We start from the raw sequence: 20,132 nt of genomic DNA on the forward strand, positions 1-20,132 counted from the left end.
CCTTGCAGTAAATTAAAGGGACGTTCTATACAACGTATTTATTATGTTGAACTATAACTCAAGCTGTCAACATTTGGTATTTTTTCCTTATAGTAATTTCTAATCCCAAAGATGATCCTGGAAGACACTAAAGTAAACCAAGCCATTGACAGCCTTGGCATTGTATTTGACCCTGAGATGAGCTTTTGACCACATATCTGCTCCATCACCAAGACCACCTATTTCCATCTCTGTAACATCGCTCGACTCCGCCCTGCCTCAGCGATCCGCTGCTGAAACCCTCATCCGTGCCTTTGTTGCCTCTAGACTTGACTATTCCAACACACTCCTGGTGGCCTTCCCTCGTCCACCCTACATAAACTTGAGCTCATCCAAAACTCTGCTGCCCGTGTCCTAACTCGCAACAAGTCCCGCTCACCCATTACCCTCTGCTCGTTGATCGATATTGGCTCCCGGTCCGACAACGCCTCAATTAAAAAATTCTCATCCTTATTTTCAAATCCCTCCATGGCCCTCCCCCCTCCCTATCTCTGTAATCCCCCTCCGAGATCTCTGCGTTCCTCCAATTCTGGCCGATTGAGCATCCCCGATTTTAATCGCTACACATTGCTGGCCGTGCCTTTAGCTGCCTGAGCCCAAGCTCTGGAATTCCTCCCCCAAACCTCTCCATCTTTAAGACGCTCCTTAAAACCTACCTCCATGACCAAGTCATCTGTGCTAATATCTCCTTATGTGGCTCGGTGTCAAATCTTGTTTTGATAGCGCTCCTGTGGAAGTTTTATCACCTAAAAAGGTGCAAATTGCTGTTGTACAACTGGAGAATTGGACATATCCCCACAATAGCGCAAAGTTAGTTATCATAAAAGTAGCTTAACCACCTATGTGTACATCAATCAAAATTGCATTTGTATTAGCGTTCATCAGTAAACCGGCTAGAAGGCAATGATATTCTCCCCAGCACCACCCACTTCGAGAGGCATCATTAAATTCAGGATATGTTGGAAGTGCATGTTGAGCATCTAAAATGTTATTCCCGGAGTCAAAAGCAACTTTGCAACATTGCTTGGGTGACCTGTTGAATGTGGTTTTGTTGGCGGCCATATCTTCCCCGGTGGCTGGACAACAGACTTCGAATCATAAAACCACCCAGCCATTCGGCCCATCGTGCTCGTACCGGCTCTTTGAAAGAGCGATCCAATTAGTCCCACCACTCTCCCCTCTTTCCCCCATAGCCTGACTTATTTGCTCCCCCCCTTCCGAGTATTTATCCAATTACCTTTTGAAAGTTACTATTGAATCTGCTTCCACTGCCCTTTCAGGCAGCGCATTCCGGATCACAAATCACCGCGTAAATACATTTTTTTTCATCTTCCCACTGGTTCTTTTGCCGATTATCTGAAATCTGTGTCCTCTGGTGACCGACCCTTCTGCCTTTTGAAACTGGAAACAGGTTTTCCCGATTTACTCTATTCGTTGGTGGTATTTCTCCAGCGACTTGAGGTATCTACTGTACATGGTCCATGTCTCTGAGCCATACAGGAGGCCGGGTATTACTACGGCCCTATAGACCATGAGCTTGGTGGCAGTTTTGAGGACCTGGTCTTCAAACACTCTTCCTCAGGCGGCTGAGAGCAAGCGCAGGCAGCGGAAGGAGCGTGCGGCAAACCAGTCCCACCCACCCCTTTCCTCAACGTTTATCTGTCCCACCTGTGACAGGGACTGTGGTTCTCGTATTGGACTGTTCATCCACCTAAGGACTCAATTTTAGAGTGGAAACAAGTCTTCCTCGATTCTGAGGGACTGCTTATGATTTACTCTTTTAAACCTTTTAGGATTTTGAACGCTTCTATTAAATCTTCCCTTAATCGTCTCTGCTCCAAGGAGAACAAGGCCAGTTTCTTTAGTCTGTAGCCAGTCACCCCGCTGCTTCTGGCCTGGTTTGCTATTTGTTCCTCCATCCTCCTTCTTCAAACCTGTTCTGCTCTGCGCGAGAAAAATTGCCATCAGCTGTATATGTTGCGAGGTAGCTCAGCCCACTGACAGCGAGAAGAGACAGTGAGTCCTGGCTGCAATGTTTATCTGTGGCTACGACCTCAGGAGCTAGCAGAAGATAACCACCCATCGAGCTGGCTTGTGCCTCTCGGAGGCACAGTGCCACCAGTTATTTCACTGTGCTGCCAAAGTTGTGTCAGCATTCGAGAAAGTAAGTCGAGTACAGTATCGCGCTGTCTATTGCAGTACTATTTAACAGCCAATTTAATTAGCAGCACTCAGAATGGAGGAGAAACAAGAGTGATTTAATGTTAGCTGTGTTTTAGTAATCTGTGGCAAATGGATTTCAACATAGGCAGGTGTGAAGTCATCCACTTTGGATCTAAAACGGTTAGAGCAGGAAACTTGCTAAATGGTGAAAAGCTAAAAAAAAACAGTGGAGGTCCAAAGAGACTTGGGGCCCAGGTACAGCGATCATTAATATGTCATGAACGGGTACAAAGAATAATCAAAAAGGCCAATGCAATGCTGGCCTTTATATCTAGAGGACTAGAATACAAGGGGGTAGAGGTTATGCTGCAGCTGTACAAAGCCCTGGTTAGACCCCACCTGGAGCACTGTGAGCAGTTCTGGGCCCACACCTTAGGGAGGATATATTGGTCTTGGAGGGAGTGCAGCGTAGGTTTACTAGAATGATACCCGGACTCCAAGAGTTAAGTTACGAGGAGAGATTACACAAACTAGGGTTCCCTGGAATTTAGATGGTCAAGGGGTGATCTGACAAACTGTCATATGAGGAGAGACTGGATCAACTGGGCCTGTATTCACTGGAGTTTAGAAGGATGAGAGGGAATCGCATAGAAACATATAAGATTCTGATGGGACTGGACAGGTTCGATGCGGGAAGAATGTTCCCGATGTTGGGGAAGTCCAGAACCAGGGGACATAGTCTTAGGATAAGGGGTAGGCCATTCAGGACTGAGATGAGGAGAAATTTCTTCACACAGAGAGTTGTTAACCTGTGGAATTCCCTGCCGCAGAGAGTTGTTGAAGCCAATTCATTGGATATATTCAAAAGGGAGTTAGATATGGCCCTTACGGCTAAAGAGATCAAGGGGTATGGAGAGAAAGCAGGAAAGGGGTACCGAGGGAATGATCAGCCATGATCTTATTGAATGGTGGTGCAGGCTCAAAGGGCCGAATGGCCTACTCCTGTACCTATTTTCAATGTTACTATGTTTTCAGGATATTGAGAACAGGGAGGGCAGATAGAGAGAAACTATTGCTGCTGGTTGGGGAGTCTAGGACTCTAAAAATTAGAGCCAGACTTTTCAGGAGTGAAATTAGGAAACACTTCTACACAAAGGGTGGTAGAAGTTTGGAAAACTCTCCCACAAATGGCAATTGATGCTGGATCAATTGTTAATCTTAAATCGGAGATTGTAAAATTTTTGTTATCCAAAGGTATAAAGGGATATGGGCCAAAGGCGGGAATATGGAGTTAGGTCGCAGATCAGCCATGATCTCATTGAATGGTGAAACAGGCTCGAGGGGCTGAATGGCCGACTAAAGATTGCAAAATGGGTCAAACCTACCACCCCCAATAAAAGAAACCAATCTTACAAAGATTATTTAATTATAAACTGTATTTTTCAAATACACTGTACATTTCCATCACATGTAGCCTGAAAAATGGGATCCGGCAACCAAACGCAATAAAAAAAACTCCGCTGTCTACATTTCCGGGTCTTCATTACATTTGCCAAGTCTTAGAAATAGCAAAGATGTTTATGTTATCACAGTTTACACAATCAATGCATCCAATTACTAACGTTGGAAACGTGTAATAAAAAAACCCAAAAAATGCAGGCTCTGTACTTAGGCCAGTATTACAGGTCATCATATCCCACAGATGCTGCAGCATACACAGACTTCATTCGGCACGGAACTGTACACATTTGCACTTCTTCTGTTAAAACGCACACCTACACTTGTGATACAGCCTTTAGATTGCAAACCATGGTTACTATAGTGGTCAAGACCTCCAAAGTTTATAAAACAACACAAAAGCACTTCAACAATTTATTTTTTAACATTATTTTTTACATTAAGAAAATAAAAGAGCTGCAGGTTGTCTTTTATGACTTAAATCTTAGAATAAATGGAATGCCAAATGCATGTGAACACCTAATTTATGCTACTGAAATCCACACCACCAAATATAAAATAACGTACTTATTTATCGATAAATAATAGGATTGAAATTGGGAAAAAGAAACGACTTTCATTCTATCCAGTGTAATGCAGACTCTACACCACATCCATTTGCAGAGACTCTTTCCTGTACAGAAAGCAAAATGTTATATACATGTTATAAGCAGCAAATCACACCGTCTGCAGGGAACAATTCTGCATCAAGTTTGCATTGTGCTATCCCGACAGATGCCGATTGTGGGATACTTCTTCATTCTCGTTTCCAACACAGCTTTTCAGTCCTTTCAAATTATGAGTGCCATTATACATCAATTCAAAGTTCAAGCCTCCACACATTACCAGCTCATTGGGTACCTGGTATCTTGTCTGTTAAATTCCAAAGATGCAATATGCACCATCATACATCGAGAAAGGATTTACTGTGTTTCGGGCTTCGCCCATTCCGTCTCTCCAACCTCTTGATGATCTCGGAGACAATGCAGACTGAAGACGTAAGACCCACCAGAAAAAGCAGATCTGAAAGAGAAGAGTACAGAAGATAATTGTTGTTGTTCCTTGTGACGGGAGAAACTCATAATGGGATATCCAGTATATCTCTCCATTCGACAGCCTCCTGACAGCTGAGTGGAGAAATGAGGTGCCTCTGGACACAGATCTCAGTGGGCTGATCGATGTGAGGTGCTCCAGGGTCTGGGACCCACAGATCTCAGTGGGCCGGTCGATGTGAGGTGTTCCAGGGTCTGGGACCCACAGATCTCAGTGGGCCGGTCGATGTGAGTTGTCGATGTGAGTTGTCCCAGGGTCTGGGACACACAGATCTCAGTGGGCCGGTCGATCTGAGGTGTTCCAGGGTCTGGGACCCACAGATCTCAGTGGGCCGGTCGATGTGAGGTGTTCCAGGGTCTGGGACCCACAGATCTCAGTGGGCCGGTCGATGTGAGGTGTTCCAGGGTCTGGGACCCACAGATCTCAGTGGGCCGGTCGATGTGAGGTGTTCCAGGGTCTGGGACCCACAGATCTCAGTGGGCCGGTCGATGTGAGGTGTTCCAGGGTCTGGGACCCACAGATCTCAGTGGGCCGGTCGATGTGAGGTGTTCCAGGGTCTGGGACCTACAGATCTCAGTGGGCGGGTCGATGTGAGGTGTTCCAGGGTGTGGGACCCACAGATCTCAGTGGGTCGGTTGATGTGAGTTGTCGATGTGAGTTGTCCCAGGGTCTGGGACACACAGATCTCAGTGGGCCGGTCGATGTGAGGTGTTCCAGGGTCTGGGACCCACAGATCTCAGTGGGCCGGTCGATGTGAGTTATCCCAGGGTCTGGGACCCACAGATCTCAGTGGGCGGGTCGATGTGAGGTGTTCCAGGGTCTGGGACCCACAGATCTCAGTGGGCCGGTCGATGTGAGGTGTTCCAGGGTCTGGGACCCACAGATCTCAGTGGGCCGGTCGATGTGAGGTGTTCCAGAGTCTGAGACCCACAGATCTCAGTGGGCGGGTCGATGTGAGGTGTTCCAGAGTCTGAGACCCACAGATCTCAGTGGGCCGGTCGATGTGAGGTGTTCCAGGGTCTGAGACCCACAGATCTCAGTGGGCGGGTCGATGTGAGGTGTTCCAGAGTCTGGGACCCACAGATCTCAGTGGGCGGGTCGATGTGAGGTGTTCCAGGGTCTGGGACTCAGGGCCACAGTCGCACTTTGGACCGTTCCCCGTGTGGGGCAGGTGGGTGCAGCGTCCGTGTCCCGTGCGGATTGGGCCGAGCGCTCGCTGCCCGCTGTCTCCGAGGGAGGGCGAGGCTAGGGATCTCTACTGGTGGGGCAGTGACGGGGTGTTGGCTCTTTATGTTGCCGGCGTCCCAGAAGATAATTAATACAGTGTGAAGAATCTGGCGTCAGTTTGTGAAATCATGACTCACGCAGAAGGTTCAGCCACCATACGTGGCAATGAAATACAATACTGAACTCCGGAGATGATGGGGTTGTCTTATGAAGACAGGTTGAGCCTCTACTCATTGGAGTTTAGAAGAATGAGAGGTGATCTTACTAAAACGTATAAGATTCTGAGGGGGCTCGACAGGGTGGATGCAGAGAGGATGTTTCCCCTCGTGGGGGAATCTAGAACTAGGGGGCATAGTTTACGCCCACCTGACAGAGCAGACAGGACCTCGGTTTAAGAACATAAGAAATAGGAGTAGGAGTCGGCCATTCGGCCCCTCGAGCCTGCTCTGTCATTTAATAACACGGCTGATCTGATCATGGACTCAGCTCCACTTCCCTGCCCGCTCCCCATAACTCTTTACTCCCCTATCACTCAAAAATCTGTCTATCTCCACCTTAAATATATTCAATGACCCAGCCTCCACAGCTCTCTGAGGCAGAGAATTCCACAGATTTACAAACCCTCAGAGAAGAAATTTCTTCTCAGTTTTAAATGGGCGGCCCCTTATTCTAAGACTATGTCCCCTAGTTCTAGTTTCCCTTATGAGTGGAAATATCCTCTCTGCATCCACCTTGTCAAGCCCCCTCATTATCTTATGTTGCGATAAGATCACCTCTTATTCTTCTGAACTCCAATGAGTTGAGGCCCAACCTACTCAACCTTTCCTCATAAGTCAATCCCCTCATCCCCGGAATCAACCGAGTGAACCTTCTCTGAACAGCTTCCAATGCAAATATATTCTTCCTTAAATAGAGACCAAAACTGTACACAGTACTCCAGGTGTGGCTTCACCAATACCCTGTACCATCAAAGCCCTGGCTTCTGGAGTTTTCTTCCTAAACCCCTCTGTCTTACATTATTTATTCCCACCATTAAAAGCCTCCTCAAAAAGTAGCTACTATGTCCTGTCACCTCCCAATATTTCTGTTTGGTGTCTTGATTTTCTCCCTGTCTTGTAAATGGGATGTGTGTCTATCTTAAAGGCATTGTGAGAGTGTAACCTGCTGTTGGAAGTGCCCGCATTCCATTTATGATTGAAGTCACGAGCTCACCGGGTGGGTAAATGCAGGCACAGACCTGTTGCCTATCCCTTAGTGCTGCAGCATTCCTTAGAGTGGTCCTTGAACAAGACATCAGCTGAGACTGCAGCACTTGACAATGAGTGAGCAACACTCAATGACTCTTGTGAATGTACACTGGTAATTGGAGGCATTAACACAAAATGCTTAATTGATTGTGTCGTTTCAGTTCTCTGGTTTTCAAGCTAGAGTTTCTCCCACAGCATGTCCTCATGTAAACCAGGCGACTGACATAGAAAGGATACTAAATCAGCTATTTTCCATAGGAGGCTAACAGTGAGAATCATATAAATGATTGGACTCATTGTAAGCAGGTTTTCTGCTCCTGTAGTTCAGGTTGGAGGTGAGCAATGTCCTTGCCCCAGCTCCTTGTGTTTGCAACACTAAAACCACCTCACTTACCCCAACAGCAGAATTATAGGTCCACAAAATGCAGCTACAGTCTAAGAATATTAACCGTTTCAGTTCCACGAATTCTGAGTTCATATAAAACAACAAAATACTACAGTGAGTCTCACTTGCATTTCAGGGATTAATTATTTTGTCAAACGTTTATATTTGTGACATTAATCTGTTTAGGTGAAGGTGTCATTTCTAAAATTAGCCTCGAGAGGGTTGTCTCATGAGGGGAGATTGAGTAGATTGGGTCGATACTCTCTGGAGTTTAGAAGAATGAGAGGTGATCTCATTGAAAGATACAAGATTCTGAGGGGGATTGACAGGGTAGATGCTGAGAGGATGTTTCCCCCGGGCTGGAGAGTCCAGAACCAGGGGTCACAGTCTCAGGATAAGGGGTCGGCCATTTAGGACGGAGATGAGGAGGAATTTCTTCACTCAGAGGGTGGTGAATCTTTGGAATTCTCTGCCCCAGAGGGCTGTGGATGCTGAGCCGTTGAGTATATTCAAGGCTGAGATCGATAGATTTTTGGACTCTCGGGGAATTGAGAGATATGGGGATCGGGCGGGAAAGTGGAGTTGAGATCAAAGATCAGCCGTGATCTTATTGAATGGCGGAGTAGGCTCGAGGGGCCGAATGGCCGACTCCTGCTCCTATTTCTTATATTATGTAAAATGGCTCTTTGATGATCAACAAAATGATTCAGCAGATTTTTGTGCAAATATTAAATGTTGCCAAGGCTATTTAACCATGTAAATTCTTCAGCAGTCCCTGCAGTAAATTTAGGTTCGGAAAAGAAAAAAAGAAAAAGTTGGGAGAATGATGAATCACATTAAATCTGCCAATTGCACAAATAGGTGTAGATTTGTCAGTGTTGCAACAACATCAAGCTCCTTCCTGCAAGGGGTCTATCCAAAACACGGGCAAGGTCTCACCGAGTATACTGAGGCTCTCCGTCTGGAACACTTTCTGTAGAGGGGGGAAGTAAATAACCAGCAGCTGCCCCATGATGGACCCAAGAACGGCGTAACAGAACATTCGGTTACTGCACAACCCAATCTCGAAGACAGATTTTGTCTGGGGAGGGAGAAGAGGAGCAGAAAGGGAGAGGTGAGGAAAATCATTCAGGGCACCCACACATCCATCTTTTAAATTAACTGTACACAGATTTGACTCAATATGCTATATTTAACTCTCATCTTTATAAAGAGTGCAACCCATCAACACATCGTGAAAAGATTTCTACCAGTTAGGAAACATGGGTGGGGCCAAAAAAGCCACAAGCTTTACTAATGGAAGAGGATTTTGTTCGCTTCATTAAATGGGAGATTTGCTCTATGGAGGATTATAACATAGGGGAGCGGTGGTGGGGGGTTAAATGGCCAAAAGCTCGAGGCATGTCAGGAAGCCAGCTCCAACCGGCCGACTTCCGGGTTTTACCCGAGACGGGACAAGGGGCAAGCAAGTAATCCCCTTTCCCAGGAGGCAGGCTGGCATCTTAAATATGTTAAGTAGGCCAGAAGACTCGGATTCACCCTGCTGCACAGGTTTAACTGCGGCCGGACGCGTTTCCCAGGCCTCAGGAAACCCGGCAGCGAGGCGAGCACAGCCTCGAGGAGCACTCCTTGTGGGCCAGGAGAAGGAGTGCTTCCTCCCACACCTCCCCCCCCCCACAAGCTCCACAACTATCAGACCACATGCCCCCCCCCTTCCCCCCCCACCGGGGTCAGGGATCAGACCCTAACCTGGTCCTGCTGCCTCCTCCGGTGTGCTCCCCTCCTGACTGGAAGCCAAGTCCAACAGGCCAACAGGCTGACATCTGGGCAGTGAATCTTACAATGAAACAAGACTCACACCATGGAGTTAAATGTCCACGGCATGCGGGCAAACCCAGACTCTACCCGTGCACTACCAGACCCTCGGCACGTCGGTGAGTAAAAATTCCCTGTCTATGCTTCACAAAGCTGAATTTAAACACCTTTCATTAATGATCAATGGGAACATTAATTCAAACAGGGTTGAGAGCAGTTATTCAATGCCAAAGTAAACCTTTTGATCCCCTTTTGATGTGCAAGAGCCTGGACTACATAAATACACATTGGTTCAAATACTGAGGTTTTCATAGCCTACCTGTGACCTGGAACTCCATGCATTGAACATGTCAAAGAAAACAAAGCAGGTAAAGGTCATTGTTGTGTCTCGTGGTGTTATTACATTATCCTGCAACTGAGAAATACACACAACAAATTCACCACTCAGTACACGCACATCATTTCATCGTTATTTTTAAAATTACATTTTTAAAACAAAGGATTCCCCCAATGGATCACAATACAAGTTTCATGCAATTTTTTTTTAAACTGATATTTTTTGTACACGATTGGTAATTATAAAGACTTGCATTTATATCGTGCTTTTCGCGACCACCAGATGTCTCAAAACGCTTTACAACCAATGAAGTACTTTTCGAAGTGTAGTCACTTGTTGTAATGTGGGAAATGCAGCAGCCAATTTGCGCAAAGCCCCCACAAACAGCAATGTGGTAATGACCAGATAATCTGTTTTTGTTATGTTGATACAGGACAGCAGGGAGAACTCCCCTGCTCTTCTTCGAAATAGTGACCGTGGGATCTTCTACATCCACCTGAGAGAGCAGACGGGGCCTCGGTTTAACATCTCATCCAAAAGACGGCACCTCCGACAGTGCAGCGCTCCCTCAGCACTGCACTGGGAGCATCAGCCTAAATTTTTGTGCTCAAGTCTCTGGAGTGGGACTTGAACCCACAACCTTCTGACTCTCAGGCGAGAGTGCTGCCCACTGAGCCACAACTGACAGTGAATTATGATTACCAGTTTACTTTAAGCACAAAAAGGACAGCTAACCATGCTTTAACGAAGGGCAGAGATGTTTTCTTTCATAAATTTCACTGGTGCAGTTAGCTCGCAGATTCTTACCTCCCTCCAGAAGACAAATAATGTCCCAGAGACAATAATCAGCGATGAAACCAGAATTTTAACAATGAGGTTTCTGGTCAAGATGCTGTCCTTTACATTTCTTGGAGGCTGTCTGATGACGTCTTTATCGACAGGTTCGACTCCCAGGCTGGCCACAGAGAACAAAGCAGAAACAAATCAGAACGCCACCAAAATAACCTGCTGACGTTTCATACGAGAGAGTTCATTGGCTGCATTCTGTTCATCTGTCTCCTGACCCCGATGTTCAGGTTTACAATTCCTAGGAGCACCCAAGAGACTACTAAGGCCCTCTTGCACCATGCATGGTGCGGAAACTTAAGATATAGGAACAGGAGTAGGCCATACAACCCCTCGTACAGCCCCTCGAGCCTGCTTCCCCATTCAATATCATGGCTGATCCGATCATGGACTCAGCTCCACTTCCCCGCCCGCTCCCCATAACCCCTTATCATTTAAGAAACTGTCTATTTCTGTCTTAAAGTTATTCAATGTCCCAGCTCCCACAGCTCTCTGAGGCAGCGCATTCCACAGATTTACAACTGTCTGAGAGAAGAAATTTCTCATCTCAGTTTTAAATGGGCGGCCCCTTATTCTAAGACCATGCCCCCTAGTTCTAGTCTCCCCCATCAGTGGAAACATCCTCTCTGCATCCACCTTGTCAAGCCCCCTCATAATCTTATACATTTCGATAAGATCACCTCTCATTCTTCTGAATTCCAATGAGTACAGACCCAATCTACTCAATCTATCATCATAAGTCAACCCCCTCATCTCCGGAATCAACCGAGTGAACCTTCTCTGAACTGCCTCCAAAGCAAGAAAGTACTGCAGAAATAAATGGGTAAGAGCTGCAAAACTGATGGGTGAGAAAGAGGTGAACGTGAAAACAAAGAGTAAAGAAAAAGAACGGTAAAGAGAAGTGAAGAGTGTTACAGCGGGGAATAAAGGAGAGAAGGAGGGGACAGGGGAGAGAAATGAAAGCACCGAGAGCAGCAAAGAGACAGAGCGGGCAAAAGAGAAACAACGGAAATTAGGGCAGGGGAAAGAGAAAGAAAAAAGGTGAGGAAAAGGGACATGCACAGATGTCCCTCTCTGATTAACAAAGTCCCAACTTCTGTTATTTCAGCACAATAAATAGGAAAAGGAGACACTCTCTTCCACAGGGGAGAAACAAAATATCCTGTTGTGAGGGATGATCATAAACTGCTCGAGAGAGAGAGAGAGAGAGAGACAGACAGACAGACAGAGAGCGGGGAAGCAGGAGAGGGGGGAGAGGGGAAAGAGGAAAGAGAAAGAGGGGAGAGGAAAGAGAGAGAAGCAAGAGGAAAGAGAGAGAAGCGAGAGGAAAGAGAGAGAAGGGATAGAGAGGGGAGAGGAAGGAGGGAGGTGAGAGGGAGAGGGGGAGGGGGAGGGGGGAGGGGGAGGAAAGAGAGGGAGGACAGAGGGAGAGAGAAAGAGGAAAGAGAGAAGCGAGAGGAAAGAGAGAGAAGGGATAGAGAGGGGTGAGAGGGAGAGGGGAGAGAGAGAGAGAGAGAGAGAGAGACCTTGTTGAGGCAGGGAAGAAAAGGGCACACACTCTGGACCGAGCGGTGAGGAAGGGGCTTGTACGAAGGGAGACAGAAGCAAGCACTGTTCCGGTGGATCTGCTGGGAGCAGGGGGATTATTGCTGGCCCACATCATACACGGCACATCCTACAACTCATCACGGACTATGCCATGGGACATCCGCTACTTAGCATCATCGAGCTAGCAGAGTGACATCTAAACTTTTCCCTTTACCTCTGCGCTGGTGGTCCATCCATAATTATGTTGATCCATAAAATCTGCATAGCATTTAGTGGATTTGGAAAGTTCATCAATGTGGCCAGAGATATCAATGTTAGAGCAGCTATACTCCTGGAAAATAATCACATTGCATAGAATTGCTGTATAAATTATGTTTTATCATACTGCAATGAAATTCTAACACGGCTTTAAGATCATTTTGTAGCCAAATATAAATAACTACTGTGTTATATAATTCGATAAAAAGTAAGCCAGAGTATGCTGATGAATTGCCTGCACTAATTCTCACAAGTTGTACTTACGTGCTGAGTTGGAATCGAACAAAATTCTTGATATTGTTGTAAATCCCTTTGCCCTCTTCAATTGCAGACCTGGAACAGAAAGTTCGGCATTTACTAACATGGCGAACACACTGGATAGATTGTACTGGCGCACACAAAGACGCACTAGTCAACCAGAAGGGATTTGTTCTAAAAAAAACTGACTGAAAAGAATCCGAGCAATTGTCACCTTGTAACTGAACACAGCACCACACTCTGACAGCCGTGGCTCAGTGGGCAGCACCTCGCCTCGAGTCAGAAAGTTGTGGGTTCGAGTCACTGCAGAGACTCGAGCACAAAAATCTAGGCTGACAATACAGTGCAGTACTGAGGGAGTGCTGCACTGTCGGAGGGACAGTACTGAGGGAGTGCTGCACTGTCGGAGGGGCAGTACTGAGGGAGTGCTGCACTGTCGGAGGGGCAGTACTGAGGGAGCGCTGCACTGTCGGAGGGGCAGTACTGAGGGAGTGTTGCACTGTCGGAGGGGCAGTACTGAGGGAGTGCTGCACTGTCGGAGGTGCCGTCTTTCGGATGAGACGTTAAACCGAGGCCCCGTCTGCTCTCTCAGGTGGACTTAAAAGATCCCATGGCACTATTTCAAAGAGGAGCAGGGGAGTTCTCCCCGGTGTCCTGGACAATATTATCCCTCAATCAACATCACTAAAACAGATTATCTGGTCATTATCACATTGCTGTTTGTGGGAACTTGCTGTGCGCAAATTGGCTGCTGCATTTCCCACATTACAACAGTTACCACACTTTTAAAAAAAAAAACTTCTTTGGCTGTAAAGCGCTTTGGGATGCCCTGAGGTTGTGAAAGGCGCTATATAAATGCAACTTGTTCTTTCTCCGAGTTTGCCAATCATTCTGATATGTGGGACAGCCATTTGCAGAATAAAAGACTGGATCGACTAGGCTTATGTTCACTGGAATTTAGAAGAATGAGAGGGGATCTCAGAGAAACATATAAAATTCTGACAGGATTGGAGAGGTTAGATGCAGGAAGAATGTTCCCGATGTTGGGGTGGTCCAGAACCAGGAGTCACAGTCTAAGGATAAGGAGTAAGCCATTGAGGACCGAGATGAGGAGAAACTTCTTCACTGAGAGAGTTGTGAACCTGTGGAATTCTCTACCACAGAAAGTTGTTAAGCCCAGTTCGTTAGATATATTCAAAAGGGAGTTAGATGTGGCACTTACGGCTAAAGCGATCAAGGGGTATGGAGAGAAAGCAGGAATGGGGTACTGAAGTTACATGATCAGCCATGATCTTATTGAATGGTGGTGCAGGCTCGAACGGCCGAATGGCCTACTCCTACACCTATTTTCTATGTTTCTATGTAAAACGCAGAGATGCAAGTTTTAAACTTTTTCTTAAAACGAACTGGCAGAGGAAAAGGTTTGGCTGAGAAACAAAGTTTGTACGTCTTTCCTGCAGTATTCATTTGAGCAGCCTCGTGTTCTTTTCTTACAATATGCAAATTACTAAAATGTTTCACAATGGGATTCTAACCGGTGTGTCTCAATTTAATATAAGCAATGTAAAACAATATAAACAGCGCGCTCTCTCTGTTGGAGAATTTGGGAAGCTGCATAAGTAATATGAAACAAAAAGACATTTAAATTGATTTTCTACTCATCAGGGCAAAGAGCTTGTGCTGATAAAAGCACACAACTACACGAGCAGATTACTGTCAATTTCAGCACTACACACACTGATTGTAGAGTCCGTCCGGTAAATCATAACTTATCACAAGGATCTTCGGATAGAACGGTTGGTGATTCTTTCTGGTGGAATCTTATGGTAAGATACAAATAAAAATTTTTACACTTTAACCAAACTAGAACTCAAATCATCGAGAAACACGCAAGGAAACATTTGTCCTTGGTTTGCAATGGATTAGCTGTGACACATTCAGCACTCTACTGCATTATTGGTGAGAATGACAGAAAGCATGACTTACATTATTGTCTTAAAGTCATCATCTACAAGGATCATGTCCGCTGCCTCCTTGCAGACATCAGTCCCCGTCTGTCCCATTGCTACCCCAATATCAGCAGCCTTCAATGCTACGGCGTCGTTGACCCCATCTCCTGTCATCGCCACCACTGAACCATTGTTCTGTAGAGACTGAAATAGAAAATTAAGGTTAACTTGATTTGAATGTGCATACACAAACGAACCTCCATTTCGAGCGTCGTGGCCAATCCAAAACATTGTACTATGAACATAGAACATATTGAGAAATTGCAGAATCTTTGTTCCATTTCCATATAAAACATGGCAATTCTGTTATTGGAAGGATACTGGAATATTGAGTGTATGAAGATTCACTGGAACAATACTAAAAATAAATGATTATAGTTACGAAGAAAGGTGTGACAATTTGGGGTCTTTTTACTCTGGGACACAAATGGTTAAGAGGTCAATCTAAGGAGATTTTCAAAACTCTGAAAGGTTTTGAGAGGGTAAACAGTGAAATATTGCTTCTGCAGCACGGCAAATTGGTAACAAAGGGGTATAAACACGGGACTACTGTATCACAAGAAAATCAAAGGAGAAGTTAGAAACATTTTCAGTGGGTTATTAAGAGCATTGAATGCATTACCACATATAGCTATTAAGGCAGAGACTGTATGCACTGCCGGATAGGGTGGTGGCTACAGATTCAGGGGTTGGGGGCAATATATTAGCATGGATAGAGGATTGGCTAACTAACAGGGAACAGAGAATCGGGATAAATGGTTCATTATCTGGTTGGCAACCAGTAACTAGTGGGGTGCTGCAGGGATCAGTGCTGGGACCCCAACTATTTACAATCTATATTAACGACTTGGAAGAAGGGACTAAGTGTAACGTAGCCAAGTTTGCTGACGATACAAAGATGGGAGGAAAAGCAATGTGTGAGGGGGACACAAAAAATCTGCAAAAGGACATAGACAGGCTAAGTGAGTGGGCAAAAATTTGGCAGATGGAGTATAATGTTGGAAAGTGTGAGGTCATGCACTTTGGCAGAAAAAAAAATCAAAGAGCAAGTTATTATTTAAATGGAGAAAGATTGCAAAGTGCTGCAGTACAGCGGGACCTGGGGGTACTTGTGCATGAAACACAAAAGGATTGTATGCAGGTACAGCAAGTGATCAGAAAGGCCAATGGTATCTTGGCCTTTATTGCAAAGGGGATGGAGTATAAAAGCAGGGAAGTCTTACTACAGCTATATAAGGTATTGGTGAGACCACACCTGGAATACTGCGTGCAGTTTTGGTTTCCATATTTACGAAAGGATATACTTGCTTTGGAGGCAGTTCAGAGAAGGTTCACTCGGTTGATTCTGGGGATGAGGGGTTTGACTTATGAGGAAAGGTTGAGTAGGTTGGGCCTCTACTCATTGGAATTCAGAAGAATGAGAGGTGATCTTATCGAGATATATAAGATTATGAGGGGGCTTGACAGAGTAGATGCCGAGAGGGTGTTTCCACTGATGGGGGAAACTAGAACTAGAATAATAATCTTAGAATAAGGGGCCGCCCATTTAAAACAGCGAAGAGGAGAAATTTCTTCTTTCAGTGGGTTGTTAATCTGTGGCATAGCTGCCTCAGAGAGCTGTGGAAGCTGGGACATTGAATAAATTTAAGACAGAAATAGACAGTTTCTTAAATGATAAGGGGTTATGGGGAGCGGATGGGGAAGTGGAGCTGAGTCCATGATCGCAGGCTCGAGGAGCCCGAAGGCCTACTCCTATTTCTTATGATCTTATGTTCTTTAACCTTCAAAAGAGAACAGGATAAATACTTGAAGGAGAAAAAATTGCAGGGATATGGGGAAAGAGTGGGGGGTGTGGGACTGACTGGATTGCTCCTCGAAAGAGCCGGTGCAGACTTGATGGTCGAATAGCCTCCTTCTGTGCTGTACTATTTTATTTAAAAGGAAATTAGATGTGTATTTTTAAAAGAAGAAATACAAAAGGATACAGGGAAATGAGATAAGTAGATAGTCCCCAAGGAGCACAGACTCAATGAGCCAAATAGGCTCCTCTGTGCTGTATTGTCGATGAATCTATATTCCCCTCTAGCAATTCAAAGAAGGAATTGTGAAGTCACTCCAAAATTGATGTGCCTCAAAGCTGCATGCAATTTGGAATGAGACTAGCCCCATTAGGTAGTGGCTCCTTATTGAGCATGGCTCTTGATTTGCTGCAGCAACATTTTTGATAACTACAAAATATAATTAGTAGGCAACGTGCTAGGTTTTGCGATATTATGCATCGCATCACAATACTAAACGTGTTATCATAGAAATTTACGGCACAGAAGGAAGCCATTTGGCCCATCGTGTCTGTGCCTGCCTAAAAGAGCTACCCAGCCTAATCCTACCTTTCAGCTCTGGGTCCGTAGCCCTGTAGGTTACGGCACTTCAAGTGTACATCCAAGTACTTTTTAAATGTGGTGAGGGTTTCTGCCTCTACCACCCTTTCAGGCAGCGAGTTCCAGATCCCCACCACCCTCTGGGTGATAAAAGCTCTCAACTCCTCTCTAATCCTACCACCAATTACTTTCAATCGATGAGGAAAGATGGGGAAGTCTCGAGAGGAGCATAAATGCCGGCATGGATTGTTTGGGCCGGCATGGATTGTCTGGGCCGGCATGGATTGTCTGGGCCGGCATGGATTGTCTGGGCCGGCATGGATTGTCTGGGCCGGCATGGATTGTCTGGGCCGGCATGGATTGTCGTATATCCGGTGTAATGTGGATAAATTCGAAGTGATCTGTTAAGGGAACTAGGTCCTTCCTAGCCACTCTAATCAAAAGTAATGATTTAAACAGCTTATTAATGTGATGCACTTTAAGACTGTAATTAAATTTAACCTGAAACTTGCTAATTCTTGTCTTTAAGTTTGCCTCGTCCCAGAGAGACTCTTCTAAAGGAGGGTGAGGAGAGAACCATCTGGCAATGTCGATTGCACCGACCACAGGGGAGAAAGTTGCACGGTATTGGTGAGCACCGTCAGACTGTTGCTCTCTCCTCGGGCAGTAACCAACCTCTGTGCCACAGGCTCCCTCCGGTTCGGGCTGAAATGGGAAACTGCACGAGGAGTAATGGTTAAAAACAACTAGGGATCTTCCACTCCATAAGAGTGCGCTGGGTGGGATACCAATTATCTTCGTGGGGAAATTCCAAAATGGCTGTGGCATTTGAATGAAATATCAATTTTCCTTAAGGGGAATGCACCTCCAGCTATCACTGGGCAGATCACTTTGAATTCATCCACATTACAGGATACATGCCCCAGAAACAGGCCATTGGGCCCAACCAGTCCATGCCGGAGTTTATGCTCCACTCGAGCCTCCTCCCGTCTTTCCACATCTAACTCTATCAGCATAACCCTCTATTCCCTTCTCCCCCATATGCTTGTCCAGCCTCCCCTTAAATACATCGATACTATTCGCCTCAACCCCTCCCTGTGGCAGCGAGTTCCACATTCTCACCCCTCTCTGGGTAAAGAAGTTTCTTCTGAATTCCCCATTGATATCTTGGTGACTATCTTATATTGATGGCCTCTAGTTATGCTCTTCCCCACAAGTGGAAACATTCTCTCTGTATCCGCTCCATCAAAACCTTTCATCATTTTAAAGACCTCTATTAGGTCACCCCTCAGCCTTCTCTTTTCAGGAGAAAAGAGACCCAGTCTGTTCATCCTTTCCTGATAGGTATACCCTCGCATTTCTGGTATTGTAAATCTATTTTGTAGTTTCTCCAGTGCCTCTATATCCTATAATAGGCAGGGAAAATAATGTTAGGGTTTATACCTGGAAAAAGAGGCAGTCAGAAGAGATTATGACAGAGATGTGAAAGAAACTCAGAACTAATTCCTATATATAGGTGATCAAATGACCTCAAATTGAAAGGCAAATTATTGCCACCCGGGTTATCAAAATAATGAACACTGTGATGTTACCGCGAATACCCAGTTTATTCGTTCAACTTCACACCATTTATGTCTATAGCTGCAACATTCAGGTTCGGAAGACCAAATTTGAATAAAATGCTGAAGGCAAACGAAAGGTGATTTCATTAACAGCGCGTGGAGGTGATTAAATGCAAGTGGAATGTAAATTCTTTTCCTAAAAGGTCTCAGATTTCTGACTGATGTACCATGTCACATTTGTAGGCATGGTACTGAGGAAGGATGTTCTTGCTATTGAAGGCAGTGCAGCGAAGGTTCACCAGACTGATTCCCGGGATGGCTGGACTGACATATGAGGAGAGACTGGAGTTTAGAAAGATGAGAGGGGATCTCATAGAAACGTACAAGATTCTGACGGGACTGGACAGGTTAGATGCGGGAAGAATGTTCCCGATGTTGGGGAAGTCCAGAACCAGGGGACACCATCTTAGGATAAGGGGTAGGCCATTTAGGACTGAGATGAGGAGAAACTTCTTCACTCAGAGAGTTGTTAACCTGTGGAATTCCCTGCCGCAGAGAGTTGTTGATGCCAGTTCATTGGATATATTCAAGAGGGAGTTAGATATGGCCCTTACGGCTAAAGGGATCGAGGGGTATGGAGAGAAAGCAGGAAAGGGGTACTGAGGTGAATGATCAGCCATGATCTTATTGAATGGCGGTGCAGGCTCGAAGGGCCGAATGGCCTACTCCTGCACCTATTTTCTATGTTTCTATGCTCTGGGAAATTTTTAAGTGCTAGGTTAAAATGACAAAAATATGGACTATGAATTAAATTACCTCTAATTACAGAGAGACTCACGGAGCTATCTTTATAAGCTAAGAACAGTTGAGAGGGAGAACTTGTTTTGCAGTAGCCCCAAGAAGAAAGAAAATAAAACAAAGCCTTCAGAGCTGTCTCTTCTGAATTGGGATAGTTCTTACCTTGACAATCTTCAGCTTGTGCCTTGGGCTAGATCTGTAAAATACTGCTATCTGTGAAAACAAATGATTGAAGTGAGGCAATTTAAAAAAAAAACTGATATAAAAACACTGCCACGTCCAACATTATTACTTATAGAGAAGCAAATAAGACAGGCAACTTCCTATAGACACTTAAAACAATTACTTTTCCTATATCTGCTGCAAACAAAATGGATTTTCCAAACAAGAACCTTTTCCATACCAGTGTATGTCAACAGTGAGATAGACTATTCAGCTCACTGAAGTTCATCCCTCTAGTAACTTTAAAAAAAAATTCCTTCACGGGATTAGGACATCGCCTGCAAGGCCAGCATTTATTGCCCATCCCTAACTGCCCTCGAGAAGGTGGTGGTGAGCCGCCTTCTGGAATACAAACTGAGTGTCTAGCTAGGTCATTTCAGAGGGCAGTTAAGAATCAACCACATTGCTGTGGGTCTGGAGCCACGTATAGGCCAGACCGGCTGAGGACAGCAGATTTCCTTCCCTAAAGGGCATCAGTGAACCAGATGGG

At 45.4% G+C, this 20,132-nt stretch overlaps 2 protein-coding genes across 5 annotated transcripts in view; one reads left to right on the forward strand and one right to left on the reverse strand.

Annotated features, from left to right (window-relative positions):
- Positions 1–20,132, forward strand: part of LOC139264216 (single-strand DNA endonuclease ASTE1-like) — a 56,647-nt gene that overhangs the window by 17,351 nt on the left and 19,164 nt on the right. For 2 of the 4 annotated variants that reach the window (XM_070880327.1, XM_070880329.1), the window contains exon 5: positions 17,590–17,690. In XM_070880327.1, the coding sequence (XP_070736428.1) occupies positions 17,590–17,690 (101 nt within the window). Of the gene's footprint in view, positions 1–10,196; positions 10,278–12,746; positions 12,910–17,589; positions 17,691–20,132 lie in introns of those variants that run through there. The other 2 variants (XM_070880328.1, XM_070880330.1) reach the window with 2 other exon arrangements.
- atp2c1 (ATPase secretory pathway Ca2+ transporting 1) overlaps positions 3,612–20,132 on the reverse strand; it is a 110,600-nt gene continuing 94,079 nt past the window's right edge. The window contains exons 20-27 of the mRNA XM_070880324.1: positions 19,583–19,633; positions 14,660–14,826; positions 12,680–12,748; positions 12,372–12,488; positions 10,571–10,718; positions 9,746–9,841; positions 8,551–8,692; positions 3,612–4,722 (exon numbers count right to left, since the gene is read on the reverse strand). Coding sequence (XP_070736425.1) covers positions 4,604–4,722; positions 8,551–8,692; positions 9,746–9,841; positions 10,571–10,718; positions 12,372–12,488; positions 12,680–12,748; positions 14,660–14,826; positions 19,583–19,633 — 909 coding nt within the window. The 3' untranslated portion in view covers positions 3,612–4,603. The remainder of the gene's footprint in view (positions 4,723–8,550; positions 8,693–9,745; positions 9,842–10,570; positions 10,719–12,371; positions 12,489–12,679; positions 12,749–14,659; positions 14,827–19,582; positions 19,634–20,132) is intronic.

Source organism: Pristiophorus japonicus, chromosome 5 (genome assembly GCF_044704955.1).
Source record: "Pristiophorus japonicus isolate sPriJap1 chromosome 5, sPriJap1.hap1, whole genome shotgun sequence".
NCBI classification, from domain to species: domain Eukaryota; kingdom Metazoa; phylum Chordata; class Chondrichthyes; family Pristiophoridae; genus Pristiophorus; species Pristiophorus japonicus.